Source organism: Cynocephalus volans, chromosome 7, assembly GCF_027409185.1.
Source record: "Cynocephalus volans isolate mCynVol1 chromosome 7, mCynVol1.pri, whole genome shotgun sequence".
In the NCBI taxonomy this organism is placed as follows: Eukaryota; Metazoa; Chordata; class Mammalia; order Dermoptera; family Cynocephalidae; genus Cynocephalus; species Cynocephalus volans.
In genome coordinates, this window is record NC_084466.1 from 130,554,044 (window position 1) to 130,576,141 (window position 22,098).

General features: G+C 45.9%; 1 protein-coding gene across 4 annotated transcripts in view; it reads left to right on the plus strand.

Moving 5' to 3' along the window:
• CNNM1 (cyclin and CBS domain divalent metal cation transport mediator 1) overlaps nucleotides 1-21,774 on the plus strand; it is a 56,993-nt gene extending 35,219 nt beyond the window's left edge. Inside the window, exons 7-12 of one of the 4 annotated variants that reach the window (XM_063103116.1) lie at nucleotides 1,822-1,884; nucleotides 9,598-9,761; nucleotides 18,516-18,699; nucleotides 18,832-18,984; nucleotides 20,560-20,661; nucleotides 21,695-21,774. In XM_063103116.1, coding sequence (XP_062959186.1) covers nucleotides 1,822-1,884; nucleotides 9,598-9,761; nucleotides 18,516-18,699; nucleotides 18,832-18,984; nucleotides 20,560-20,661; nucleotides 21,695-21,774 — 746 coding nt within the window. The remainder of the gene's footprint in view (nucleotides 1-1,821; nucleotides 1,885-9,597; nucleotides 9,762-18,515; nucleotides 18,700-18,831; nucleotides 18,985-20,559; nucleotides 20,662-21,694) is intronic. The other 3 variants (XM_063103118.1, XM_063103117.1, XM_063103119.1) reach the window with 3 other exon arrangements.
• Nucleotides 21,775-22,098: the final 324 nt, after the last annotated feature.

Below are 22,098 nucleotides of genomic sequence, written 5' to 3' on the forward strand. Positions count from 1 at the left end.
CCCACTCTTCTGAGATCTTTATGAATCTTCAGGAGGAAAAAGAAATATTATTAAACAGTAGGGGTAAAGAGACATTTTTTCTCCTTCCCCAAGCACTTGCTTCTTAGTGGGGTGCAGCGTGGGACAGCTGCGAAGGCTGGCCACCCCCTGAGGTTGTCCCAGGTGAATGCTCATCCCAGGGTCTCGTCACCCAGCATCTTTCACTGGCCAAGAATGTCAGCTTGTGGGTCGAGGGAGAGTTTAAGCCTAAGTCATAAGGCAGTAAACTCTTGTAGAGTCTCGGCCTAGCAAACTTGTCCTGCCCTTGAAGCTGGCCTGCAGCGTTATAAGCCTTTGAGGGTGAGGAGTGAGATGATGGGTTTTCCAGCTCACTGGCCCTGTGACCTGTGCCTCAAAATTGAACTTTAGGTTACAAGGAAGCTTCTCTGGTTTTTCTGTGCAGGGTGAAGGGAACACAATCTGCACTGTCTGCATTATCTTGGTTCTTATAGCCAGGGAATCCAGGAGGACCATGGCGAGCTGGTACCGTGGAAGAACCTTGCCCAAACTCAGGGTAGCCTGAACAGGTGCACACAGGGGTGTGCAGACGGAGAGAGAGCAAGTCTCTTATCTGTTTGATGGTGTATACACTTAATTCTGCAGCCCAGGAAGAACTGATTCTTCTTGATACTAGTGCATCTTGCAACATTAAGGGCCCATCCAAGAATTCATGGACAGCTCATGACAGAGTAAATGATTATCAGATAGGTATAAAGCCCCCCCTCCCACTTCCCTGCATATGGTAGGGTGCTTCAAAAAGTTCATGGAAGGATGGAATTAAAAGATAATTTGAATCTTTTCCTGAACTTTTTGAAGTATCCTCATATGGGTAATTTCAGATAAAAGCATCTGGTACAGCAAATAAGACTGCAGAAGCTGCTTATTTCAGCACGCCATCACCTGCACACTGGCTTCATTTAGCCCCATGAAAAGGATTCTGGGAATGATCATAGAAGAGAGATAAAGACAGATTCCCATGCAGAAGGACCACTTGATCAGGATCAAGTTGGGGAAAGGACTGGAATGTTGCTACACACTTGACCCCACCCAAGGGACAGCCAGCACCATTTCAAAGTCCCTGGCAAAAGAGAGAGAAGGAAAAGGGGATAGAAAGACAGGTGCTTTGGAGCACTTGTACTTGCTAAGAAGGGACTGTGATTTAATTCATCAAGTTGTTTTACATGAAAACTGCTGGAAATACTGCCCTTTCTTTGTTCTGGTCCTCTAGCAATGCAGTTTCTCACCAGCACTGTGACCACAGAGGGAGCTCCTAGGAGGCCAAGGCAGGATTCTGCTTCCTCAAGGATGCCCCTAGCAGGAGCACACACTTTGCTTTCAGGCCTCTGAATGCCTGTGCAGGCACCCTCCACAGATGAGCAGGATGCCTGTGGCAGCAGGGAGAGCCTGGTGGGAACACAGTACAGGGCTCCCAGCACATCTGCTGGCTCACAGCAGGTGCCACAGAGAGATGCTGCCCACATGCTCCCCAATGGGGCACTGCCTGTGCTTGTCATCGGTGTCTCTGATCTGCTGTAAGATTATTGCACATCTTTTCAGAAGGCCTTCAGCAAAGTCCATCTTATTTTCTCATCTTTCTGGAGAGTGACTTTGTAAGAAAATGTGATTCCCATGTTTTCAGAGGCAAGATTCCTTTTCGCAGAGAAATGTGATGATGTGAATATACAGGAACAGACTGTCTCACCCACTTTGCTCTTTGTCTCTCTCCTTTTGTGTTTCTCTTCCCCTTTGCAACTCACAAATCCTTGGCCCCTGACTCTTTAGTGCCTGTCTCTGTGTCTCGTAACTTCGCCTTCAGCAGAGGGGACTCTCTGGCAGGCTCCCCAGGTAAACATGCATGGGTGTCTCTGGTCTCCATAGATCCGATGGGGTTTGCAAGAGGCCCTTGGTCTCTGTCACTGTCCTGCATGAGAACTAGTCTCTCCCAACAGGTATTCCCGTGGCTAAGATGTAGCACGTTGCACAAATAACAGTTATTTGCCCACACAGCCTAGGTATTTCTGGTTCGATGGAGGCATTTGCAAAATTACCTCCCAGGGATGTATCTATGTGTGTACATAGAAAAATGGTGGGGGTGAAGGATAGTGTGAGTTTTTCCTCATTCATCTGCCTGCAGAATGGAGGGGTGAGGAGTACAGCAGGAGAAAAATGGAAATAATGGAATACTATGCTTTATTCCTATCTATTTTTCTTCCACCTTTCCTTCTATGTCCTCATCTTCCTAGTCATAATCGTATTTTCTCTGGCTCTGTTCATGGAAAGGATGCTATACGTAAAAACTTCAGAACAACTTTTCATTAGGTTTAACCTCTCTCATTAACTAATAAAAGTTACTGGGTGTTCATGGAAAGGATGCTATACGTAAAAACTTCAGAACAACTTTTCATTAGGTTTAACCTCTCTCATTAACTAATAAAAGTTACTGGGTTTCTTTTTAATCAGCTAGAGCAGCTCCTCAGTGTTACACAGTAAAACTCAGAAATAAATCTGAATGATCAATTAAATGTTTATATTGTTTTCGTCTTTAGAGGTTGATCTCTTAGGCTCACAGAGCACGTAATCACCAAACCAGGAATTTATCTGTTAAATTGCCCTGCAGTTGGAACACAGTCCAATTTCCCATACCCTCTCCATCTGTGTCCCTTATCTCAATGCTGGGGTGATGATTCTGAGGCCCCACCATATCCTCTGTCATCAAGAATCCAGTTATGTTTCTATGTCTGTATCGGAGACCCTCAACATTCAAAACTGCTATGTCCTAAGGCCTCAAACCCCTAGATTTGCAACATCAGAAATATTTATGTTGATTTCTGTTTTCTCCCAAATCACAGTTTTCCATCAAAAACCATCTGGTTCCCATGTTTATCTGTACGAGACAAGTTAAACACTTTCTCAAATTTCTCTAAAGTTTTCTCTCTCACTTGATGGTGATTTTCCACTAAGAAATTAAGTTTTTCTTGCTTTGTGAGAGCTCATGCCTTCATAGTGACTACAGGAGAGGACAGTCAATGTGAGAAGCCAATCTGGTGTCCTCGCCAGCTAAATGGTCTATTCCTGCATGCCAGCAAAATTAAAATTACCACAACATAGGCCTTCAGGATCCTTCACGTGCAGTGAATCTTGGTGAATGCCAAGAGTGTGCTATGAAACAGAAGATGCACATTTAAAAAAGATTTTCAGCCAAACAGATCAAAGCAAGGGTATATTTTCCTGTTTAATTAACAAGCCTTCAGTTAACCGATGACCTTGTTAATTGTAACTTCCCAGTTAAAGGAGGGTTAATTCTAGTGCATCAGTATTTGTTATGAAAAACATTACGGTAACCCAGTGTCAGACAGAGATTAAAGTGACTCATTCCTGCTATGCTGTGAGACTTCTGATCTAACTCTGGCTTGGTGCCAGGTACCCCCAAGAGCTCTTTCGAGCCCCCATTTTCCGTGACTGCATGTTTGACCTAACTGGAAGTAGGGTCAACCCAATGGGAAACCCACAAATAAAGAGGTGAGAGTAAAGCTGCTTATTCCCACCCTTGGTGTAATTCTGCACGGTGGAGCAACGGCAGGCACTTCGGGAGAAAACGAGGAGTACGGAGCGCCTCGATTCCTTCAGCTCTTTCCTCCCCTCCCTCTTTTGTCTGGTGTCTATCCATAGCTAGTCACCAAGCCTTCTCAGCAATTGGGTGACATGCTCAGGACCTACACTATGATATTACCTCTGTCTCTCTTGCCTTTGTTCCATATCACCAAAAGAAGCCTCAGAGGCCTGGGATTTTGTGGAAAGATGTCCTGGGCACCTTCTGTGCCCCTACTTGATTTCTGATCGAGATATGTTAATTTACATATATATTAAGTCTTAACCCACCTCACCTTATACAGGGAAAAAGAATCTTTTCAGCCTAAAAAGGACTCTGTCATTGTTTTATTTGACCCCCACAACTACCATGGGAGATAGGCAGGAAGTATCATTGGAAAACAACAGGTAAAGAAACAGACCGTGAGAAATTAAGCCTTTGGGTCAGTGCCGGATGTGTAGGAAGTTGGTAGAAGGATGAAGACTGGGGTCCGACTCTCTTAGATCCTGCTCTCCTATTGCCTAGGTCCTTGCTGCACCTCTAAATGTAGGCATTTTGCGCCCCCTAGTGGGCTCTGATTTATTTGTTTTTTGAAAGCAGCCATGCTAATGAATATGGTGCTCAAACTGGATTGAGGACAGGGGTCCCTGAACCAAATATTGCCATCATTATCCACAGGGCGTTTCTATTTGAGCCTTAGTCTGAAATAAGGAGAACAGAGAAGTTTGTAGATTACCTCCAGAGTGTGGTGTAATTAGCTAACTTTGCAGGTGCTTTCATTTAAAAATGAAACTTCTGGCCTGCCCCCTGAAAGTACATGGCCCCACTGCAGGTATCATTCCCTCTCCCCAGATTCATTCCTTCTTTCTTCTCCTGATGGTAGAGATAATTTTGAGTTCTCTATGACGGTCCTTCTGAATCCACAAAAGCACAGAGACAGGAGGCAGGTCAGAACCAGAGATTCTTTTTCAATGCCCTATTGTCCATCTGTAATGTGCTTTGACATCAATGATGATAAAGTTTTCTCCCAGAGTATACAAGGAGTCCCTAAAAATAATCTTTTACTTTGCAAACTGCGGTAAGTGGAAATATTCCTCTGGGTTGGCTCTTGTGTAGTAAACATTTGGGAACCATTAAAACTCCTTGTAATGTGAGCGAGTGCATCTGGGATCCTAACTTGGGCTCAAAGGGCTGGCTTTTGGCATTTGTTGGCTTATGTTGAATATTACTCCAGAATGATGAATTTTAATAATCCTAGTTTGTACTCTCATAAGCCTATATAATTAAACTCCCCCATCCAATTTGGAAAACACAGATGGCAGTGGAACAGTGACCATGACCAGAGAAGGTTGTTCCCCCTCGTCCCCATAGGCAGGCAGCCACTGAAACCTCCTTTTCCCTCAAATCCCCATAGCAGAAAGGGGAGTAGGGCATTCCACTTCTGTATCTTGGGTCCTGCTTCCAGGACAGGGTTGTGAAGGCTCCCTGGATACAGGTGTCACAAGCAAGAGTTCCAGGGCTGTGTATGGTTTTTTGAGGCTCCTGCCTTTTAGTGCAGAGTGAGAAGAGATTCCATCCAGCCCCAATTACGGTGTGAAATCCTCTTCCACATCCTCTGCCACCCCACCCCCAATTTTGCTCCAATGTCTTCTCTGCCTAACCTCAGTAACTCCAAGTGGCTACCTAGGACAGATATCTCTTGCAGACTGGCCACCCAAAGGCTGTAGGAATGAGATCTGCCACACTTCTTCATAGCACAGGGGGGGGCTCAAGCAGAAAATCCTGCTCCCCACCACCCAGTCACACCAGAGCCAACTTGAGGGTATGGTGAAAAAGCAAGAGTGGGCAAGGGACATGTTGGCTGCTTGGCCTGCCTCTGTTTACAGGGCCATCACTGTCTGATCTGTCTCTTTGCACTGTCCTTAGGATTTTCCTCCTCACTTCACTCCCCCAAGCTGTGCCTCTATGCTCTTAGGAAATGCCAGGGGGAATTATACAACTTGAACTAGTTTGCCATGCTTCTGGGACACTGGTCTGTTAGTGATTTCTTCTCCTTTTTTATTAAAAGCATTTCCATTCCATTTCCTTTTCTCAGAACTCTCTGAGTGTATGTGCACAATTACCAAAGTGCCGAGTCATCAGCATCCTACCTATTGAGGAATGTCAGACTCTGGGACACGAAAACGTTGATCTTGCACAATACTAGGATGAGCCAGAACTTTCTTTGTCATAGAATGAGGGTTTCTTTTTATTTTAAAAATTGCTTTTACAGACCCAACCTTTGTCAGACAGTTGTATATTTTGGTGCTGGGAATCCTTTAGGATTTTATGAATAAACCTTCAATAGCATTGCTTTTACTTAAAAAAAGAAAAAAAAAGGCATGTTTATCCTGCCAGCACAACAGTGATTTGGCTCGTGAGTGACAGAAGGGTGACATATCTGTGCCGAGTGTCAATGAGACGATGAGAGCTTTGGGAGGAACTGGGACATGGCTGTCACCTCAGTTTCCAAGAGGGGATGGAAGTGATTCAGGAGAAGCTTGTGTGGATGCAGGGAGTTTAGTAGATAAGGTAGGGCTCTGCCTCCCTGTCATCCCCCCTGAATGTATCTTGCATTGCGACATAAAGGATGGGGATGTGGAACAGCAGGAGTGAGGCTGGGGGAGCCCATGCCCAGCCAAGCAAAGTGGAGGATTATCGCAGAGCAATTGTGATTTCTCAGGTACTGAAGCCGCAAGCCCCCCCTGTGCTATGAAGAAGTGTGGCAGATCTCATTCCTACAGCCTTTGGGTGGCCAGTCTGCAAGAGATATCTGTCCTAGGTAGCCACTTGGAGTTACTGAGGCGAAGACCTACCAGGTCAAGGTATAGTTTTCCAGCCTCCACTCTCATGCCAAAAAAGCCACTCTCCTGCAGGACTACCTGCCCTGCTTTTCTACAACAACTAGCCTGGAGGAAAGAACATTGACTTTCTTGGCCAACTACCACCCCAAGATAGCTGCAGAGGGTCTAGCCAAGCCAGAACTCCTTGGTTTGTTTTCAAGGCACCAGGACCAGAAATGCACCTCTTTCTGTCCGATACTACAGCTGTTTACCATCACCTTGGTGCCTCATGCTATGCTCTGTGGCACCGTCACTGTCCCTTTCAGTCCTTGGTCACTCTGGAGGAGGGTCTGTTCCTCTATCACCCAGTACATAAGGTCTAGACACCTGACCCCAGGACCCCCTGTTGCACATGCTCCTATTAAACAAAGTCCTGATGCTCCCTGTGGCCTCTTCCTCAAGTCCTGGGCCAAAGCCTGAGGCTTCTTGGTGCCGTTTGATTCTAGTCACAGGCTATTTAACTCTATCCAGCTACATTTCTAGAGGATCCTGCTACCCACCAGTATCTTCTTGGAGAAGTCAGCTTCCCCAGAATGACGTTAGATTGCAGAGGAAAGGCTTTCTGATTCCAGGAAGGTTTGAGAGCTCTGAAACCTTTTTTGAAACAAAATTTAGATTCTAAATAAGAACTCTTTAAGGGACCCTTAGGTGCTGATTCATTCATTTGATACATTTTTTGAGTACCTGCTCTAGGCCAGGCACTGTGCTAGATACCAGGTATTCAATGATGATGACCAGAAAAGACAAGGTCTCTGCCCTCGTGGAATTTAGAGTTGAAGTAAGCAGACCTAACAACTAAGTACAAACGTGTAATTAATTAGTACTTGTGAAAAGTGCTTTGAAGGAATGAACAGGGGACAGTACAGAGGAAAATGGGGAATCTTCCCAGGGTGACCAGACAAGGTCTTCAGAGAAAGTGGCTTCTCTGATAAGAGCTAATGACGGAGGTGCAAGCAGCGTGTTTGGGGGTGGGAGTCGGGGAGCAGGGGCAGAGACATCTGCTGAGATGGGAGACGCCTGCATGACTGAGGATGCCCGAGGATGCCAGTGGGCTAGAGCCAAGCAGGAGGGAAGGGAGGCCCCGAGTGAGGTCAGACAGGAAAGCAGGGGCCTGGGTCATGGGGGCCTGAGGGGCCACAGCAAGGAGTTTTGGTTTTAGTCAGATGCAACAGGAGGCTAGTTTGTGCTTTTAAAATGTGATTCTGGCAGCTGAGGTCAAAACAGATTATAAACGGGGAGACCAGACTGTGGTCCACGTGAGGTTGATGGTAACTTGGACTTGAGGGGAGGCAGAGATAGAACAGATGGACTTACTATGTCAGAGGGAGACGGCAGGACTCGATGTGGGGCTGAGGGAGTGGCAGGAGTCCAGGGTGACTCCAGGCTTCTGGCTTCAGGAGCAGTGACATTTACTGAGAAGGGGGAAGACCGACCGGAAGTAGAATCCTTAATTCTATAATCATATCAAGGCAGTGATTATTATGATTCTAATGAGAAACTATTCAACCTATTGTTATTTTAATGCTTCTGTTACATGGTTCTCTAGACAATAACAGCTTGGCAGCTAACAGCTCAGCAACCCTCCGTGACTCACTTTAAATAAGTGTTAATCAAATATTTTGATTGATGGAAACATTATCTCAAGGGACAATTCAATTCCAAGGTTCTACCCTGAAAGAGCAAAGGCCAGCCAGTTCTTCGTTTGATCTTCCTGAACCAAGTCTGTGTTGTGAGAGGCTGACAGACTCCTGTTCCCCTTTTTGGAAGCAATGCCGAGTAACATCATTTGGGAAGCAGGGGGACGGGAGGGCTTTGCAGTCTCTTGCCTGGAGTTGAGATGATGTTAGGGTCACTTTCAGCACCTTCTCTTCTGTCGTTCCTGGGGTGAGTAGCTCACATAGTCCATTTTGAAACTAAGTGACATGGTCTTAATTGAACTTTCCCAAGAAAATGTAAAAAGAACCTGACTGGACTCTTGGGAGGTCTTTGACAGAAGGCCTGTAGGTTATTTCAGTCCCGCCCTGCCCAGCTCTATGCAAGAAGGAGCCCTGCCCTACACCCACACTTCACAGGGCCCCATTTTGGCCCTTCTAAGTCCCGTCCCTCTTTGTGGGGCAGGTAGTTCACAGGACCTAAGGATGTGCCCACCCAGAACCTGTGTCCTTCCTTCTAGACCACATTTCAGATATCTGGGATTCCCGGAATTCTCCACCCAAACAGCCCTGGGGATCAGGGGTCCAGAAGCTCCAGGGCCAGGGCCAGGCTGTCCCCACACAGTCCTGTTTTCAGCACAGAATTCTAAGGAGTCGAACCTGGGCTTCCAGATTGTTATGAACAATTTGTCAAGGACAAGGACAGAAAATATTTTAACCGTTTATTAATGTGATTTATAACTTGTGAACATTTATCCATATGGTAAGTGGGTCTCTGATTATATTCTCATCCCAGGCCCTGCCAGTGTTGGGGCAGGCCTGAGTGAACCCCATTAAAATGTATCACCATGGTGAGGATTGGTTGTTTATGCTGTGACAGATGGTTTTGAGGGCAAACCTAAGACCTTGGACTTTCTAAAACAAGGTTTGTGAATGGAGTTTACGTAAAATACTTCACCATGATAGAGGGTCTTATGGTCTGGGGTAGCAAACCAGGCTGACAGCAGTCCTCATCTCACTCAGGGTCTTCCTACACTTGACCCGAAGACAGAGCCGAGAAAGGCAGGGGACCACCTCAGCCCCCCACCTGGGGCAAGCAAATGCCCCAGCTGCTCCCTGCAGAGATTGTGGGGAGCAGCCTGAGCAGGTGAAGCCATGGGTTTCTGTCTTAGGTATTTGCTCTTCATTGGAATAAACATCAGCAAAGCAGCTCAGTTCCTTCCAGGGCTCTGATGGGAAGGGTGAGGGCCCGTTTCCACCACCCGGTGTTAACATTGCCTGGAAGTCTTACGGAACCTCAGTAAACAACACCCCTCTCTCTCTCTCAACCCCCTTTCTCCCCCTCTTTCCACTCCCCCTCTTTCCTCCCCACCCACCCCTCCTTGTCTTTTCTCCCTCTCCTCTTCTCTTCTCTTCTCTCCTTCACCATCTGCAGTAAACCGGTCCCCTTCTCGCTGCAGCGGGTTGAATCGCTCAGAGTCTCCGAACCGTGAGCGCAGCGACTTTGGGGGGAGCAACACGCAGCTGTGCAGCAGCAGCAACAACCTCTACACGCCTGACTACTCGGTCCACATCCTCAGTGACGTGCAGTTCGTGAAGGTAACTCCCCAGGAGCGTGGTCCCCTCTCACTCCTGCTGGGGGAGTGGGACAGGAAGACCCCTGGCCCTAGGCATAATGTGCACCTCATTCCCCTGTGTTCCAGTATAATACTGGGTGGTAATTGCTCCCTGGCTTTATACAGGCCCTGTGTTCAGTAAGCTTGATTACTGTTCACTGTTGTCGCTCTTTTAAGATCTCCTGACTCCTATATTTCATATGGGGAAACTGAGGCACAAAGCAATAGAAGATTAGCTTGCCTGTGACAAGTGGCTGGCAGAACTGTTTCCTTTGCATTCCCCGTCATTGGCACCAGGTTGATTTTATTTTATTTTTCAAGATAAATTTGCAGGTGACTAAATGTGGAGAAGAAACCATGCTATGATTTCACGTGTGATAGTATATTTTTACACCTTAATATTTAAAGTCTAAAACACAATTGGGAGTCCGGCTGGTTAGCTCGGTTGGTTAGATCACAGCCTCATGACACCAAGGTCATGGGTTTGGATCCCTGTACGAGCCAGTCTCAAAAAAACCCCAAAACACCCCCTCAATTGGGTGTGTGTGTCAACTGAAAATCCTTTGTAGTAACTAGTAACACCCACTCAATGTCGCTGAGCTATTTGAAGAGAACCACTCTGCAAATGCCATGGAGAGGGGCAGCATGCTCACTGCCTTGTAATTAAAGAGGAGGGGAGCTGTTTCTTCATACCCTTCATTGGGGTTGGCATTGCACAGAAGCCTTTTAAATTTCTCATCTTTCTCTTGCTTCAATAGGTTTTATGTTATTTGTTTTGTTTTCTGGCATTCTGCAAACCGTTACAAACTTTGGCCTGAAATCTGGCTAGAGCCCCATTTATCCCTTTCCAACAAAATACCCAGTGAGTTCACTTGGTAACTGTTGTCCCAGTTGCAGGCTGGGTAATAGGAGGTGTGCTGAAATCACAAAGGTAGGAGAAGGCTCTTTCCTTCTGTCCAGAACAGGCCCTGATTATTTGGACAGCATTGTGTGCTGGATGGCCTTTTGTGTTCCAGAACTCTGCAGACACCCTGAGCTAAAAATGACATCAGCCAACAAAAGTAACCATGAAAAGTAACCATGGAAAGTTACCAGAGGGAGGGGAAGAATCTAAGGTGGGATAATAACTATTGCTTGTGGGATGCTCTGTGCAAGACATTTTACTGAGTCCTTTGTCTGAATTATCCACTTAATCTCCCAACCACCCTGTGAGGCAGGTCTACTGTCATTCCCATTTTATAGATGAAGAAGTTGAGGCTTGAGGAGTATAAATACAAGGCCACATGGCTAGTAAGTGGCAGAGCCAAGCTTCAAAGTTGAATCTCTTTGCCTTCAGAGTCTAAGCCCTGAAATCACTGGGCTTTAAGGAGAGTTGTAGGACATGAGAGCTGGAGGAGCCAGGGAGAAGTGACTTCAGGAACCAACGAAGCAGTACTCATGGGTGTGTCTGACTGTGGACATGTAATGAGTTTAACGTGACAAGGAGGTTACCCCTTAGAAAACTGCAGCCCATGATTCTCCTCCCTGTGGCTTCCAGCCTTGAGGCCCTTTCATTGCTTATACAGACCCTCCTTAGAAGTGAAGGTAGGGAAAAATGGGAGAAGAGAAACTCTAATATGCTAACTCTTGGTGTGTAGTACCGGGCACATGGTTCATGGAAAAAGAAATGAGAAGTCATACTATGAGTATGTCATTCAACAAATATTGAATGTGTGACTGCTCTGTCCTGGCATTGATGAGATACTGTGGTGAAGACAGCCAGCGGCTGCCTCTCTGGGGCTAACATGTAACAGGGGGAGAAAGATGATAAACAAGTCACCACATAAATAACCTAGTGTAAATCTATACAACTACGTCAATTGTCAGGTTACAGCCATTGCTATGCTAATTGTAGAGTTAGGCAATTCATAATTAAAGCCAAAACGTTTCATTATTTTAGTTATACTAAGTTTCCATTCGTATTGTCAGGGCTAGGGCTCCGACTCGCCAAACCCATTGTACAGACTGGGTCACCAGACCCCTCACATGCCAGGCTGGGTCACCAGACCTCTCACATGCAGGTCCACACTAGGTAATTGGGAAGGATCCCAGGAGCCATTGGCAGATGACATGAGCTTAGTCCTCAGAAGTAGCAGCAGCAGCGTACAGAAGCGGTAGCATCGGGCAGCAGTGGCAGTGGCCTCTCGGGGCATCCAGGGGCACTGGCAGCAACAGCCTCCAGCAGCAGTAGCAGCCTCCCTGGGCCCCCCTGCCCCCTGGGGACATCCTGGGGGCAGGGGTACCTGTGGATCAGAGACACTCATCCTTTATACTTAAGTCCATAACCCAGGACACCTGGGTGCACATGCACGATTACATTGGACAATAGCCAAGGAACACCTGGGTGCACGTGCATATTTATATCAAATGCTCGGCAAGATTCTGAACATCTGAGGGGCCCTGACCATTTTCCTTCACTTTCCCTACACCTAGGTAAGTTCAGGAAGCCATAAGGGCCATGAAGGAAATAAGCAGGATCCTTGAGTAAACACTGACTGGGCAAAGGAGGCTGCTTTTGAAATGGTTATCAGAGCAGGCTGAGAAAAGGACATTTGCTGAGACCTGAAAGGAGAGGTGGGAAGAACATTTAAGATTGAAACAGCAGAGGCAGGAAGAAGCTTGGTAGTTCAAGGGTCTGAGTGCTGGTTCATGACATGCAAAGGTAGGAACTGGTGTGAAAGGAGAGTGGAACACAGAAGCAGCATCGCCTGGGATCTTCAGGCCACAGTAAGGATTTTCGATTCTGTTTTCAGTGCAGTGTGAATTTTTGTTAAATTTGCTTCTCACATCTTTTCATTTGTCTTAGTTTGGGCTGCTGGAACAAATTACCATACACCGGGTGGCTTAAACAACAAACATTTATTTCTCACAGTTCTGGAGGCAGGGAAGTCCAAGCAAGATCGAGGTGCCGGCAGATCCATGTCTGGTGAGGGCTCACTTCCGGGTGGCAGATGGCCTCACAGTATCCTCACGTGGTGGAGAGCAGAGAGAAAGCAAGCTCTCTCCTTATAAGTCACTAATGCCGTTCATGAGGGCCCCACTCTCATGACCTAATTACCTCCCAAAGGCCCCACCTCCTAACACCCTCATGTTGGGGGTTAGGATTTCAGCATATGAATTTTGGGAAGACACAGACATTCAGTCCATAACCACTTATATTATAAGTTCAGAAAATCAATATGAGGATTTGGTTTGCTGCTTTGGGGAAAAAAGTGAATGAGATTTTGAGGAGTCACATTTACTGAGCAACTGTGGAGAGCCCAGAGTTTTCCAAAACATCATTAGGCTTGCATAGATTAGCGAGCTCTTTTAGGAGATGGATTTGGCAAAGCTCAAAGATAAATGCCTGGCAGGAAATTTGTAAGGATTTTTTAAGACTTACAGATGATCTATAGCTCCATCCCTAAAACATAAGGAAAGGGAACATTATACAAATAACAAGGAAAACAAAGGGGAGGTCTCTTTCCTGGAGTGAGACAGTGGCAGTGTCCCAGTCCCAGGCCAGTGCTCAGGCACAGGTGTCTGTCCTTTCCTTCAGACCAGCGGACCTTGCTCTGACCATGCAGCTGAGCAGCACCGAACATGGTCCTTTTTTTTCTACCTAGATATTTTGAAATTGAAAAGACCAAATGTCAAAAGTAGAAATCGAGTGGAGGTTGGACACCAATTAAAGCATTATTCAGAAACCTCTTTAAACCTGTGGCTTTTGTCTCTTAAAAACTTTGATTGTAATGGGTAGTCCTACACATAGGCACTTTGTGAGTTCAAGCTGTTGTTTTAACAGTGTTTGTTTTGGTTTGGTTTTCTCTTTTATTTTGTTTTTTAATGTAAGTTTATGCCTTAGGCTATAGTTGAAAATTACTCCTCTTGATTCAATACACTTTGTTAGGGCCATTATTTAGGCTGTTCTTTTATATACCTCTCTCACCTGTCTCCCTCCCCCCCACCTTTTTTTTTTTTTTAACATGAGAAGAGTTTTTCAGGAAGCTAAAGACTACACAAGAGAAGTGTTTTCACAGGCCGAAGCCCCTGTGGCTGGTTTTGCAAGCTTTTGCACAGGCTTTTGCAAGGACTTTTCATGTCCAACGGACTGAGGTTCCAGAATTGTTTAAGTCTGAGAGTAATTAGACTTCAAGATAAGTTACAAAACTAGACAAAATGTGCATCTAATGATTATCTGGGAAAAGTATTAAAACTGTGACTAATAGTAGCTAATAAGTTATGAAGGTAACAAAGAATCCTTATTAATTTTTTGAAACATTTTCTACAAGTATCATTATTAAACAAGATATTTGCTTGATGTCTTAAATGTCTGGATTGTGTAATTTTGACCAAGATGCCCCATCACCATCTAGTGGCAGAATCCCTAAATTTCAGGATCATGTTTTGAGGGATGAGTAAACTGCCTGAAAATTGAAAATGCAAACAAAACATTATAAAATGACAGGAGGCATCACATTAGCCTAAAGGTTAACTTCTGGACAACTTGACTGCTAAGTCAAAATGTCCAAAAAGGTAACTTTACTTTTTGCTAGTTTCAGTATAAACAGACATTCTTTTCTTTGTAATTTAGAGTGTGCTTGAATTCTTAACTGGCCAAAGTACAAGAGAAGACAATTTGAACTGAAGCTATTTCTAAGAAATAGTTGTATCTACAGCAATGAAGAGAAAATAAAAAACGTGTCTTTTGAAAAGTAATTTGATTCCTTCGATCAACTAATCAATAAGTATTCATTGAGCATTAACAAAGGTTCTGGGTACCATGAAATATACTAAAGAAACATAAACTATAAAAACGTATCCTCTGCCTTTAAAAGTAGATTAAGATCTAGTTAGGGAGAGGTAACATAAGTTAAATAACAGTGACCAATGCAGGGTAGTATCTAAGTGGTTACAAAATTAGGTGGCATTTTTAAAGTACTATATTGGCTGGAGGATGTACTGGACATTTAAAAACTGGGAAAGAATAAGAGAGGTGGTGCCATGTAGAGGACCCTCATAAACAGTGCTATGAAAGGCAAGTAGACATGGTACATTCACGGGACGTGAAGAGAGAGGAGCTGGGCTGGACCAGCGGTTCTGCACTGGCGAGTAGCAGGAGCTGTTGGCCGTGCAAGGCTGGATGATCAAAACTAGGCGGAGCAGTTTAGGTTGATCTCCTAGACTTCCACTGTCTAATACAGTAGCCAGTAGCCACATGTGGGTCATCCAAATTAATGTGCTATATGTGTAAAAAACACATTGGATTTTAAAGACTTAGTTTTTAAAATGTCAAATTCCTCATTTATTATTTTATATTAATTACATGTTGAAGTGAAATAATTTCAGATATATGGGGTTAGATGAAATATATTATTAAAATTAACTTCACCTGTTTCTTTTTACTTTTTTTTAATGGATCTACTAGGAAATGTTTAATTACCTATGTGACTCACATATTTCTACTCAGCAGTACCAGGCTAGGTAAAAAGACCTTGCCGTAGGCTGTTGAACGAGGGAGGGAACTGTCGAGATGGACGTTTGGCTCCAGCAATGCAGCTGTATACATTTGCAGCATGTATACATTGCCTCCCCATATACATTTTCCAGAGGCGTGCCTTGTCAGCAATTTCTTTTAAGGCAGCACTTTGACATAGAAGTCGTTCATGATTTTGTCTTTAATTTTAAAAAGGAGGAAGCAGTGTGAAAGCAGGACTGTGAGACACATAGAGAAGGCAACCAACAGATGGTGACTTTCTTTTGGACAACTGCCCACCGCTAGCGCAGACCCTCCCCGGCCTCACTCCTCCCCACGTCCCTGGACCAACCCCTCCGCACCCCCATTCACACTGCCATGCTTCTTCTCGTTAATGCTAGCTCCTGGCTGTAGCTGTCTGAATCTGCTCTTTAGCACCACTGACAGGTGGTGGTTTAACATCTGTGTGAACGCCTCCAGTGACGGGGAACTCAGTAGCTTAAGAGGAACCCTATTCCGTTTACTCAGTATTGTTACCAAAGGTAAAACAGTATTGTGTTCCCATCCTGTCCTCCATAACAATGCTTAAAGAGAGAGTTAGAGTTCCTGCATCCTTGATTCCAGATAACTGCAGGGGCATATCACTGTTTCTTAAGACCAAGGAGAGGCTGGTACCGCTCACTGCCAGTAAAACTCAGACAGAAACTTTCCAAACATAAATAAATGAGTTAAATAAACTAGAGCATTTGCAACAGTTGTCACTGCCAAGAGGCTTTTAGCTTGGGGAACACAGCCAGTCTACCAATCAGATAGCAGCCCTAAGCCAGCAAATCCATTTCAATGTCAGACTGAAACATACCCTTTTCCTTCTCTCTTCCTCCTCCCTTTTCTTCATTCAATGTCTCTCCTTCTCCATCTTACTTTTCCCATTTTCCCTACTTGGCATTTCTTCCTTCCCCTACTTACTCTTTTGCTTTACTTTCTTGGTTAAGGATTTACTTTCCCAAGACCTAGTCTTGCCTTCACAGCACCTCCAGTTGCACTGACTCTGGGGGCACAGGGGCCACGGCTCCCTCTCCCACTGCCACCTCATGGTGTGCCATGGACATTCGGCCATGATGAGATGGCAGGTTTGAGTCCTGTCTGTGAAATGCAGGCCCATTATAAAGTCGAACTGTGAGACATGAACGTGGACATGTTTTAAACAATCACTCCTAACAGTTATATAACACATTCACTCATGTTATCTCATGATCTCTGGTTCTTTTACAAGCTCAGAGAGGTTAATGATTTGGCCAAGGTTGCCGAGCTTGAAAATGGCAACACCAGGACTTGAACCTTGGTCTTGAACAGGCAGTGTGCTTCCTGCCATATTTTCCAGGTGAAGGGTCATTTGGCCTTCTTTGACTAAACTAGAAGCCAAATCTGAACTAACTAGTTTAAAGAACCCAAGTAGAGTAAGATCAACTGCTTTGTTGGGGTTATCAAGTGTCATTTAGGAAATTTTCTTGTCCTTCGGTGTTAGGACCAAATTTCCCTATCTTTGGGGGAAATTTTGGAACCTGACTAATCTTCTCAATTCCCAACAAAGGGGGCTGCCAAAGTCAGGCATTCTCAACAAGAACATTTAATCTATTGAAGACTTCGGACAAATGCTAAGTTGAGACCCGTCATTTCACGCCATAAAGCACAGAACCTATAGTTTTGACCTGAAAAATATCAAAGCTTCTTTATCCTTTAAATTTATTTAGAGTGAAAAAATCAACTCCTGAGTGGGACCTGTGTCTGATTTTAACCAGGTCTTAAGTCAGTGGTTCTCAAAGTGTGATCTCCAGAGCAGCACATCAGTATCACTTGTAACTTGCTAGAAATGCAAATTCTCAGTCTCCACCCCAGCCCTAGTGAATTGGAAGCTTCAAGAGTAGGGCCCAGCAGTTTTGTTTTAATAAGCCCTTCAGGTAACTAACGCTGTGGTTTGAGAATCACTGATTTAAACCATCAAGAGAACTATATTTGCCCACTCAAATGCGCAGCAGTGTGATTAGAATCCTGGAATCTGCAGGTGTGTCCATTAAGTGTTGCAAAAAGATACACATTCTTCATTGCTGTTTTGTGATTAGATGAGTTGTGCTTAATTAGTATTTGCTTGATGCTCATGCAAAATCTCCTGAAGTTTGTTAGAGAAGAAAGGAGTGATAATGTCCAATAAAGCAATGGGTCACCCCCTTGGAGGGAAATAGTAGATTTCTCTTTATGAAGAGGGAACATTGCCGGAATGGCTGTTGAGGTTAAGTATTTTGGCAAAGATGGTGACCTAATATTCAGAAGGAATGCTAAATAATTCACGAAACAGGAGATTATGTCTAGAACCTCTTGTTACATTGGTGATTTTGATATATTTTGGAGTAATTGGAGAACCATAGGATCTAGAAAAAGTAGCAAGAATATCATAGAACAATAAAGCAGGATAAAGTAATTCAGTCAATAAAAAAGACCAGAGTGACAGCCTGCACAGGAAGGGAAGGAGGAAAGCCTGGTGGCTGAGGAAGGCAGAAGTCAATGAGGGATGATGGAGTCAACCCAGACGGTGTGACTGATGAGCAGTCGAGGACTGACTAGGCCTTGGGCTTGACTATCACCCATAGACCCCCAGCGAGGCCATGCGAGAAGCCAGAGGGGAAAGGAAGGCTTGGAAGGCAGGGGCTAAGGTTTCATCCTGTGATGGGCTAAGCCCAAATCAGAAACGCCTGCGCGCTCTCAAGCCTCAACCTCCGGCTTCCTGATGGTAACACCTGGGGCAAGAGAGCTTTCCTTACCAGAGTCCTGCCTTATCCTCACCAAGTCTGCGTGGACTGGCCCTCAGGAAGAGGGACCTTGGCAGTGGTATTAGATGTGTGTTTTAAACTTCTCCATGGACAACCAGCCTGCTAACTGAAGATGCACTCCATCCTCTCCAGGGTCTCAAGAGAAGAAGGTTTGGCTCCTCCTGGTGCACTTTAAGAGTCTAGAGCCCATAAAAGTGAACTGTGGGAACTGGTGGTAAACAAGCAAAGGGCCCTACATTGTCCCCCAGCTGCTGTGCTGGTACAGCTTGGGTAAGGCCCCCGGTTCATGGATCTCAGGCCTCAGAGGCCAAGGGTTCCAAAGCACCCCAGTGGGGCTGCTTCTGGGCTCAGGAAGGCTGGCTTTGTCCAGGGAGGGCTCTGCCTGGCTCCTCTTGAGCTTCTGCCCACTTCCTTCCAGATCACACGGCAGCAGTACCAGAATGCACTCACTGCCTGCCACATGGACAGCTCGCCCCAGTCCCCTGACATGGAGACCTTCACTGACGGAGACTCCACCAAGGCCCCAACAACTCGGGGCACACCCCAGACACCCAAGGATGACCCTGCCATCACACTCCTGAATAACAGAAACAGCCTGCCGTGTAAGTCAGCCAGGCGGGTGGGCAGGGCTGCTGTGGGGTAGGGACAGCCCTGCCCAGGGCTGCCGTCTGTGCCCCGTGGAGCTCCAGGTCTTCTCCCGAGCAGAGAGGTGATGCATTCACTGTCCTCCCCAGGCAGCCGCTCAGATGGGCTGAGAAGCCCGGGTGAGATAGTATACCTGAGGATGGAGGAGGAGATAGCCTTCACCCAGGGAGAAATGACCGACCTTGAGGAGCCCAGTACACAGCAGCTCTCACTGTCTCCTGCAGCTGTTCCCACAAGAGCAGGTCAGGAAGGGTGGACTGGGCCCAGAGGAGCCAGGGGGATCACCACTGGGATGGCCCAGAGAGAGCTGGGCGAGGTTGAGGGGAGCCCTGAGACCCCAGCCTCCATGTTAAACCTCCATCTCCTTACACAGCCAGGGAAAAGAAACTGACATTTACTGAGCACCCACCATGCATCAGGCCCCATCTAATTCATTCTCCCAGGAAAACTGCATAGGGCAGTATTAGGAGCTAGGTTTCTTCCTGAATTCAGACCCTGGCTCTTCCTTCATTTAGGAGCTATGCAATTTTAGTAAGTTACAGCTTTGAGTATAAATGAGATGACATACATAAATGCACATTACAGTGTTTGGTTCCAGGCTCTATAAATATGAGGTAGTTATTCTTAGACCCTTGTACAGATTAGGAAGTTGAATTAGCCATCACTCTTACCAGCAGGACTCTTCCCCCACTTTGGGCCCCAGAGACCAAAGGTAGTCTGTGGGACTTTTTCTGAGGTCTCAGATCAGATCACCTTCGTCTGAGACACTGAACACTTCTGTCTTGACAGTGGTGTTGCTCCAAGCTCCCACTGTCCCAGCAGTCCTTAGCTCCTTCTGTGTGGCCTCGCTGAGGCACATTTCCCCAAGCTGTCGGCAGCCCCCCATCCCCTCCCCTCAGCCCAGCAGTTCCCCTGCCTGACCTTTCAGAGCTACCCCAATCCATAGTATGAGACCCGTCGAGTCCAGAGCAATGACCTGAAAAGTGCTCATAGATTTTTAAGGTCAATGAGACAACATATTTGAACTTGCGGTTAACCCAGAAAATCTGTAACATACGTAGTCACCATTCCAGGGCCAAATTTAGTAGCTAAAGCATGTAGCAAGAAAATGTAGCAAAGGAATAAGAATAGAGGCAATGGGGTAGTCTGGAGACCATCTAGTCCACCCTCCTCGTGTGACACATGAGGAACCTTGAGGCCTAAAGAAGGAAAATGACTTGTCCAAGTCCAAATATTGCATTAGAAACAGGCCTAGCCTCGTGGCCTTTGGTGCAGTGCAGTTTCCAATATACCACTTTGCCTCCCTGGTTAGGTTCTTACTGCATTTGCGATGAGGCTTAGACCCCTCCCCAGCTCTGAGATTCTGTGGCTCCCTGAATCCCCACTGAGTCCTGTGGGAGAAGACAGGGGCAAGTCTTCATTGTCATTGAGCCCTGTGGTTTTCCAGGGCTTGTGCAAGTAGAGGAAGGAGATGTCCCTGCCTGTCCTCAAATGTGCGTTTTGTCTGGCAAAGATACTGGGTGGAGAACATACTGTTTTCTTCCCATCTCTCTTGCCAAACAGTGTTTGAGGAGAGGGAACTATTTGACTTTGCATGGATTGTTGGATTCCTACTCTTGTTCTCCATCTCTTTTTTCCTTTCGTGGCAGTAAAATGCCTCTTGCTAACACTTTCCCAGGCATCCCTGCCTTGTTACACCCACCCCTGCCTTGGCTCTTAAATGCTCACCTGCTGAGGGACATCACCCAGAATCACTCTGCCTCAATCCTTGTGCATGTAGGTTGCGAAGACTTGAGTTCTCCCTCCTTTTCTTTCAGCATCAGATAGTGAATGTTGTAACATCAACCTGGATATGGAAACCAGCCCTTGCAGTAGCGACTTTGAGGAAACCATGGGAAAGAAGCTGCTGAGGACCTTGAGTGAGTAGCTAGCTCTTCACCCAGATGAAAGTCACCCAGAAGCCAGTTAGTAGGATGTTAGGATCTTCCTCCTGGGGAAGGAACCACTCACTCCCTTTGGGAACCCTAGTGAGGAACAATTGTGGCAGTGCACAGTAGGGCTTAGGCCAGTACTGCGCCCTTGATAGTTTGGGGATCCGTCTCATTCGGTTGTTGGTCCTCTAGAACAGGAGTCTGCAAAGTATGCCCACAGGTCAATTCTGACCTCCTTTCTCCACCTGTTTTTGTAAATAAAGACTAATTGGACCATAGACAGGCTCATTTGTTATCCTAAGGCCCCAATGGCACAGTTAAGTGGCTGTGAAGAGATAATATGGCCCACAAAACTTATAATATTCACCATCTAGTCCTTTAAAGAAAGAATTTGTGTCAAGAGACTGAATAGAAAAGAAAGCAATATCCTGTATAGGTGGACATCAGTGACAGAGAGAACAAGGTGGAAATAGTCCTTTCTACAAACAACAAAGCTGAGAACAGACTGCTCTTACATCCTTGAGGACAATTATGTAATTACTCCCACCTGCCCCAACGCAGAAGGGAGGTTGCTTCAGAGTTGGAGAATGTAGGTCCCTGAGAATGGCTCCCAGCTTCACCCAGCAACCCTGGCTCATGGAACATCAGAGACTGTGAGAGAAGTCCTCTCTCAGAGGTGTCTGGCAGTTAGTTGGTAGGGCTGGGGCCCTCAGTGTGGTGGGAAAGCATAACCCAGAGTTATTACATGGGCTTTACCCAATGCCCTCCAGGAAATCTCAATTCAGGCTCTAGCCTGGGTTTGTGGCTTTTCAGAGATGTCGTCTTATGTGGAAGGTGCATTCTAATCCTTCGAGATGGAAATATGCTGCTATCAGCATCAGGATCCAACGCAGATTAGTTCCGGCCAAAGCATCCAGGGCTTTGTCTCCATTTCTGCTTCTGTTTTAAAGAGAGCTTAGACCGCTGAGAGAGTGTATATCCTCCCAGTCTTACAGATTGATAATTACAATCTGTTTTTCAGGTGGTCGAAAAAGGAAGCGGTCGACAGATGGAGAGAGAACCTCTGAGGAAAACTCCAACTTAACGCCTCTGATCACATGACAGGCAAAGACAGCACTCGCTGGGTGTGTGAGATCCAGAGCTTTGAGGGAGAACCCACCCTCCCATCATCTGCTTCCCCCCAAGGCCTCCCACAGGTGACAAAGTGTTCTGCCTTTCTTTCTACATCTTCTGTCAGTTTGTCTTTCCACCCCTAGCTGTCAGTTTGGCAGATTTTCCCTTGTTGCCTCCAATTTGACTCAGAGCCTTGCCATGGCCATAAAGGAAGGAGGTGCCTATGATGGAACATGCCAGAAATGGTCTTGTCCACAGCACAGTCTGGGACTGGCGAAGAGATGACCCCAAGCTGACAATGCCACTCTGGAA